This window comes from Leptodactylus fuscus, chromosome 1 (assembly GCF_031893055.1).
Source record: "Leptodactylus fuscus isolate aLepFus1 chromosome 1, aLepFus1.hap2, whole genome shotgun sequence".
NCBI classification, from domain to species: domain Eukaryota; kingdom Metazoa; phylum Chordata; class Amphibia; order Anura; family Leptodactylidae; genus Leptodactylus; species Leptodactylus fuscus.
In genome coordinates, this window is record NC_134265.1 from 196,588,071 (window position 1) to 196,596,221 (window position 8,151).

Here is an 8,151-nt window from a genome sequence, read left to right on the forward strand (position 1 = left end):
TTGTATCCATGGTTTTAGTCCATAAAAAAACACATGAACAGAAAAGTGCTTAGACCAGAATGTAATGCTGTGTATGAATTTATATGGCAGGATCAGTTAACATGTTCTAGTTAACTAACAAATGAATCATTGCTATCATGAAAGAAAAACCATAATATTGAAATTCTGGTTTTACTTCCATCCTTCCATCCCTAATTTGCTTGCTAGGATTGTTGACCAAATGGACAACTATAAAAAAAAAAACCCTTCTAAAGTTGTCACTGACTGGGTACGCTAGAAATGCTTGTTACAGGACTTCTAAAACTTAATGCTCGTGAAAGACGCACACTGCCTTTTCTTCTAAGTGAACTTTCATTGGATGAACCAGAGGTGACATCTGGTACACTAACTCCAGCCATACTGCAAGCACAGCAGAGGAATGCTACCATTGCTTTACGTACTTCTGAGCTTCTGAAAGAGTAAATTAATGGATTTAACGCTGAGTTCAAGACAGCTAAGGCAAGCACCCATTCTAGTCCTACTGGAGATTGACAGGATGGAGGAGTGCATGAGGAATCCACCAAAAGATAGACAAAAAGTGGAGTCCAGCAGAGGACAAATGCGCCCAGGATGATGAGAACTGTTTTAAGTAAGTGTAAGGCACGTCTGCTTTGGATCGTGACTGCAGTCTGTCTGGCATTACAACACACTAAATAATAAATAGTGCAATAAAAACCAATAATCCCAATCAGGCTAATGGACAGAAGGCCAAGGCTAAATAAAATATATTGCCTTGAGTAAAGAGGAAGAAGACTGGAGCAGGTTTCAATGTGGCATAGGCAGTTCCACCCAAACAGGGGCAAGGTACCAACAATAGCAGCTAGTACCCAACATAAAATAATCAACCCTTGTGCACGCACTACTTTTCTGGAGCGACTCTCAGAGACTAGGGCCACCATTGTACAATATCGCTCTACTGCAGTTATGAACAAGCTGAAAGTAGAGGCAGCCAAAGTGGTAAAGAGTAGGCCTTCTCTCAAAAACCATTGTTGTGGGCTCAAACGGAAAGTAATTTCACCTGAAAGGCATATATTTAGTAGGTATGAAATGCCTGCCAGGAGATCACTAAATGCAATGTTTGCCAGACAGCAATGAACCCAGCGTCTCAAGCGAAGGAACCTAAAAGGAAAACAAAAGCATGGTTAATTATAATGACAATATCTTATTCATTTTGTTGGGGTTTATGGATATTATAGTGGGGTGCGCAGGGGTGAACCTACCCCTTTCGCCGCCCGAGGCGAACTACAGAAAGCCGCAACCCCTGGGAGGAGGGGGCGGAGCAGAGGGGGCGTGGTGGAGTTAAGGGGGCGTGACCCCACGGAGGGGGCTTAGCGCCGTTCGCAGGCACGGAGAGGAGTGGCCTCCCCAAACCACCGCTCAGTGCTAAGCCAGTCCAGGACAGCTTGTCCTGGACTGGCTTATGTAAGCAAAAATGCCACCCTCCCTGAGGCCCTGGCATAGCGCCGCCTGAAGCGGTCGCCTCATGAGAGGTGCGGCGCTGGGGTTGCGGCTGGAAGAGCAGCTCCTGCTCAAGTAGATCATTCAAGTCCACAGTTTATAGATGGCCATTCATTTGAATGTCCATCATGTAATGCTACATTTCACCAGCAGTGGCCACTGCAGGGGAAATGAATGACTAGCATTAGTTTTCTCCAATGATACCTGGCAGTAAGAAAAAGCCATCTTCATTTTAAGAATGTGTTCAAATATACAATACAATAATGGCTTATACTTAGAATAATAGGCCTTGAATAATTGACCAAAAATATTTCCCTGTCGTCCTCAACAGCGGCACAATGTGGGGTATTTCTGCCCCTGTGTGCTGGTAGGACAGGCGGATATTTAATTAGCCAATCAAATGCGTGGCAGGCCCTATAAGAGGGCACAAGAACCTCCCCTCTGCGTGTTTTTTTCTGTCCTGTGTGGACAGAGGACAGGTGGGAGGACTTGTGTCCTCTTAGAGAAGCTCAGCAGGATCACTCACCTCCTGAGCGGTTGTTTTCTTCTTGTCACCTTCTGTGCCCTGCGGGGAGAAGGTGCTTGTTAGCCATGTGTGGCTACCCCCCTCTATCCCCCCTGCCCCCCCTCTCCTCCGCTTCCCCTGCTCCTTGTGACTTACCTGACATTTTGGTGAGAGTCCGGGGACTCCGCATGCCGCCTCTGGTGGCCGCGCGGACTGCCCGCGGGTGGAACCACACTGTTGTGTATCCTGTTCCCCGCCGGCCGCTGTAAGCGCGCACTTCCGGTTTCGCCGGAAGTATCATAGCGCCATGGCAACGGCCTGGCGCTGGCGGCCGCTCACTCAGGGAAGATTCAGGCCTTATTAAAGGCCGGAAAAGACGGGGAGATGTGGGGGTAAGTGCCCGTGTTAAGGGCCTCTTGGTTGGGGGGGAATGTATATCTTTGCAGACCCCTGATTACAGGGTTAGTTGTCTGGGCAGGTTGCCTCACCTGCTTTGATTGTGGCTCCGCCCACTTCCAGCCGGCCAGAATTAAGAGGCTGGCTGGCCTGGTGTCAGAGACCTTCCTGCAGTATCTGCTGAAGGCGTGCGATTGTGGTGTTCATTGATCTTGAACTCTTTTCCAGTTTGCAAACTTTATTGGGAACCGGCTGTGATGGCCGAGTGGTTAAGGTTTTGGACTCGAAATCCAATGGGGTCTCCCCGCACAGGTTCAGATCCTGTTCACAGCGCCAGCCCGGCTAGCTCAGTCGGTAGAGCATGAGACTCTTAATCTCAAGGTCGTGGGTTCGAGTCGCACGTTGGGCGCCAAGTCACCTCTCTGTCCGGTCTACAGGACCTGGTAAGATTTACCCTTTTTTTAAAAAGCTGGTATGATGTCATGGTGACAGTGTTGCATGGTCTATTATCTCTCTCTGTAGGATATGTCATCCTCTACTACCCCTCCTGGGGATGGTAGGAGGAAAACCTCTTCCAAGAGGAAACATCTTTCCTGCTTCGATTGCGACACACCGCTCCCTGATGGTAGGTAGCGGCTTGAAAGGTTGTGCCCTGCGGGGTACTACTGGTCCTATAACTTGCCTATTATTTTCAGGCTACGTGTGGGCCCGTTGTCGCGGGAGCAGAGGTCCTCCACCTGTGGAGCCCTCTCCCAGAGATATGATGGCATGGGTCAAGGAGATGGTGAGTTTGGGCATCGCTTGGGTAAATAGTTTTTCCCTTGCTTGTACTCTCCTTTTTGTTTTGCAGGATGATTCCCTCAAAGGGATCCATTGCATCTTGTCTCAGCTCACCAGGAGACCATGCTCTGAGCTCCGTTCCTCGTCTCTCCCCCCCCCCCTTGTAACACCTGCGGGTGGCAGAGGATGATTCCTCCGAGGACGACTCAGTTATTCCAGCAGAACTGCGTTCCATTATGAACAAACGGGCAGGCTGCTGAAGTCCATCCGGTCTACAGTGGGCCGAGATGTTGACGGGGAAGCCTCCACGTCTGCCTCTGGGGGACATATTGCCTTCCATGCGGACGCCACGCTGACCGACCTTATGGTGCAGCAGTGGAAACAGCCAGAGAAAGGACATTCGCTTTCCAGGATCTTCAATTGGGATTCCTGGGGGCCTCCCCCGAAGGTGGATTTGGCCGTAGCAAAGCTGTCCCGCAGAACCTGGTGCCCTTGGAAGATGGTTCAAATCTTCAGGACCCTCTGGATCGTAGGGCGGACTCCGTTCTGAAGAAGGTCTACTCAGCTTCCTCCGCGCAAGCCTCTGTGGCCATAGCCTCCTCTATGGTTGGTGACTTTTTCCGCAACCGCTTAGCCGCCTTGGAGCGGGATATAGACTTGGGCGTAGACAGAGATGAGATTCTGGCCTCTATGAAAAGAGTTCATAGGGCTGCAGATTATTTGGCGGAATCCTCCTGCCATCAATTTAAAATCTCCGCCAAATCTATGGCGTTGTCTACTGCGGCCCGTAGACCCCTTTGGCTAAAGCCTTGGCGGGCAGATTTTGCGTCTAAAGCAGCACTCTGTGCTCTCCCCTTTGAGCCGGGAAGGGTGTCTGGCCAAAGCTTAGACGCCATTATGGAGGGATTAGCTGAAGGTAGGGGAAGGTCCCTACCTCAAGCATCCAGGGGCAGACGTGCTCCCCCTAGAGGCAGAGGTACCTTCCTCTAATTATAGACGCCCTTCCCAACAATGGCGTTTTAGATATCGCCCTAGGGGAGCTGGTCGTGGCGCTTCCAAGGAGGACACCAAGAGGAAGCCTGAGTTTTGACGTGGGGCAGCTCCCTGTGGCCCCCCTTCCTGTGGGAGGACGTCTTTCCTCCTTTTCCAGAGCATGGTTCACCCATATCCAAGACCCATGGGTGTTGAAGATCATACAACATGGGTATCACATCGACTTTCATCTTCCACCTCCAGATCGGTTCGTTTCCACCCGAACTCTTCCACCTTCTCAGCAGGCCAGTCTAGAAGCCTTGGTTGCCGAATATGTTACCAAGGGCGCCCTGGAGAAGGTACCAGCCTCAGACCTCGGTCTGGGAGTCTACTCCCCCGTCTTTCTGGTCCCCAAGTTCACCGGGGGCTGGAGGATGATAATAGATCTGAGGTACCTCAATCAGTTTATCAGGAAGAGGTCATTTCGAATGGAAACCGTGGATTCCGTGGCTGTGTTTCTTCAGCCAGGAGAGGTGATGGTTACCCTCGATTTGAAGGACGCCTATCTACATGTCCCCATTGCTCATTTCCACAGGAAGTTCCTCAGGATTGCCGTCGCTATGGCCGGCCACAGGGAGCACTATCAATTCACAGCTCTGCCATTCGGCATCACATCCGCCCCACTGGTATTCACCAAGGTGATTTCTCCGGTCGCCGCGGCCCTCAGACTTCAGGGTCTTTTCATCGTCCCTTATCTAGACGACTGGCTACTGAAAGCTCAGTCTCCTGCTGCTCTCCTCCAGCAGCTCAACCTTGCCATCAACTTCCTACAGGAGTTAGGATTATCAATTGGGAGAAGTCCGAAATCGTTCCATCCACCTGAAGAAAATTCCTCGGATTTATAGTGGATTCAGAAGCGATGCAGATCTTCCTCTCCAGTCCAAGGAAGGAAAGAATCCAAGCCAGTGCACGATTCCTATTGCGCACTCGGCAGGTAACCATCCGGACCGCCATGAGAGTCCTGGGCCTGATGTCATCCTCGGCCAGGGCGGTGCCTTGGGCTTTATGGCATTTGCGTCCCCTGCAGATGGAAATGTTGAGAACCTGGAACAGGTCTCCACGGGGATTGCACAAGAAGATCTGCCTTTCTCCCGCTACCCGTCTTTCCCTCAGATGGTGGATACACCTGAAAGACGGAAGGTCCACGGTCCCGACAGTGTGGACCCTGTTGACAACAGATGCATCCCAGTGGGGATGGGGAGCCCATTGTCAAGACAAAACTGTACAAGGACGATGGAGATGTCCGGTGCTGGGGTCATCCAATCTCAAGGAACTCAGAGCAGTGTACCTGGCCCTAGTACACTTTGCCCCAGAATTGAAAGGCAAGTCTGTCAAAAACCGGTCAGACAATATGACGGTGGTAGTCTATATAAACAAACAAGGGGGCACCAGGTCACCAACCTTGCTGAGAGATGAATCTCATATTTGCCTGGGCGGAGAAGAATCTGGTCCAGTTATCCGCTGTTCACATAAAGGGCTCCCTGAACATAGTAGCGGATCAGCTGAGTCAGGGTATTACCGTATCAGGAGAATGGTCTCTCAATCCAGACGTATTTCAACAGATCGTCCAGAGATGGGGTCTCCCGGAGGTCGATCTTATGGCTACCCGACTCAACGCCAAGGTGGGGACCTTCTGCTCTCTGTACCAGGAGGACAATCCCTTGGCGGTGGATGCCCTGTCCATCCCATGGAGGTTCAGGCTGTTTTACATATTCCCTCCAATTCCAATCATACCGAAGGTATTGATAAAAATAAGACAGGACCAAGCCTCGGGAATAGCCATAATCCCGTTCTGGCCAAAAAGGGCTTGGTTTGCTCAGCTCATACAAATGAGTCAGGGCATATATTGGAGGCTTCCCCCACTCCCAGACCTGGTAACCCAAGGAGAGCTGAGATGCCAGGATCTGAGGAGACTCAACCTGACAGCCTGGAGGTTGACCAGTCCCTATTGAGGAATAGAGGACTGTCACAAGCCGTCTTGAAGACCCTATCCAGCGCCAGAGCAGATTCGACTAACAGGAACTACCGTCGAATAAGTAACATCTTTAATGCCTGGTGTCTGCAGCATCAAGTGGACTCCACCGATCCCCCTACGGAGGCGATCCTGGACTTCCTTCACGACGGACTAGACAGAGGTCTTGCTGTGGCCACACTCAAAGTACACGTAGCGGCCCTGTCCGCCTATCTGGGGAGGTGTTTGTCTCAAGATTCCTTAGTGAGCACCTTTATTAAAGGGGCAACTAGGCTGAGACCGGTGGTAAACACCCCCGTCCACCAATGGGACCTTATTCCGGTCCTGAACGCCCTATGTGGCCAGCCATTTGAACCTCTGGAAGAGGTCTCCCTCAAGTCGCTAACCGGCAAAATGGCGCTGCTATTGGCAGTCACACCTGCCAAACGCGTTAGTGAACTACAAGCTTTGTCCGCTGAGGAGCCATATACCACCTTTTTCTCTGACCATGTACAGCTTAGGTTCCTCCCTGGGTTTCGTCCCAAGGTGCCATCTGCTGTAAACAGGAACCAACTGATTTCCCTTCCAGTATTTTTTTCCTTTCCCTTCTTCTGCTGAAGAAGAAAGATGGCACAAGCTGGATGTGGTTAGATGCTTGCAGATCTACTTGCAGCGCACTCGCCCCTTTAGGTGGACTGAAAACCTGTTGGTCAGCTACACGGGGAAAAACAAGGGCGCCAAAGCCGCCAAAGCTACAATATCACGGTGGGTTACCGAGACTATTAGAGTCGCCTATACCGCCCAAGGGCTGTCGGCTCCATCTTTCCTTCATGCCCATTCAACCAGGGCAGTGTCCACTTCACGGGCAGAAAGAAGTGCTTTGTCTGTGGACCAAATATATGCAGCTGCCTCTTGGGCATCTGAATCCACCTTCATTCGGCATTACCGCCTGAAGGACCAAGTGGCAGATTCCACTGCCTTTGCCCAGACCAGTTTAAGTTCGGTCATGGGTTTGTCCCACCCATCTTGGGGACCTGCTTGCTATATCCCCACATTGTGCCGCTGTTGAGGACGACAGGGAACGAGTGATTATGAAGATAATCTTGTTTCCCTTAGTCCTAACAGCGGCACAAGATTTCCCACCCTGGGAATCATATCTTATGTATAAAACTGTATATAAATGTAATGGAGGTACTTTTGTATTTACACGCAGAGGGGAGGTTCTTGTGCCCTCTTATAGGGCCTGCCACGCATTTGATTGGCTAATTAAATATCCGCCTGTCCTACCAGCACACAGGGGCAGAAATACCCCACATTGTGCCGCTGTTAGGACTAAGGGAAACAAGATTATCTTCATAATCACTCGTTCTTTTTGATATAGGCTGACTTTATGCCTTTTCCTCGCTCATCGCTTCTCACCTTAGTAGGGCCACCAGCACGGACAAGTTTTCCAGTATGATGAAGAGACTGATTAAGATGCTGATTATCTTCAGAATGGAATTTTCACTTGATCGACCAATGAGACGACCAGTTAGGTTATAATGTAACAATATAATGTTAACATTTTGAATGTCCACCAGCTCTAGGCACTGGTTAAATGTTAGGTTCATGATGTCATATAAGAGTCTGAAAAATAAAATGTATTTAATGGTAAAAGGCGTACAGAGTGTTTTATTGAGCTTTACAATCGCATGGCATTTGTAGACCGTTGCGGTTTTGGAAATCCCAGCATGTCAATAATATCTATGGAAACGCTGATGGTTTCCCTATATATATAATTGACGCAGAAAGGCCTCAGAGGAAGCCTCTGCAAACTTTCTGTGCATAAGCATTGCAGCAAAAACCACAATGAGTTGTCGCAGCGGTTTTTCCCCGCAGAATTTTTTTTTTGCTATGAGACGTGACGTATAACCTTAGTCGTCCTGGTCTAAAGCTAACCAGATAAATTAGATTTTGGTTGGCCATTAACACTTCATTTGTTTGGTCGTGA

The 8,151-nt window shown here is 49.9% G+C and overlaps 1 protein-coding gene and 1 non-coding gene across 2 annotated transcripts; one reads left to right on the forward strand and one right to left on the reverse strand.

Annotated features, from left to right (window-relative positions):
- Window positions 1-257: 257 nt before the first annotated feature.
- On the reverse strand, window positions 258-7,771 carry S1PR4 (sphingosine-1-phosphate receptor 4). Its single transcript, XM_075264245.1, has 2 exons — window positions 7,581-7,771; window positions 258-1,158 (listed from the first exon to the last, which is right to left on the reverse strand). Exons 1-2 carry the CDS (start codon window positions 7,769-7,771, stop codon window positions 258-260), a joined length of 1,092 nt encoding a protein of 363 aa, XP_075120346.1.
- Window positions 2,650-2,731, forward strand: TRNAS-CGA (transfer RNA serine (anticodon CGA)). The gene has a single exon. It is a non-coding gene; the product is annotated as a tRNA-Ser (tRNA).
- Window positions 7,772-8,151: the final 380 nt, after the last annotated feature.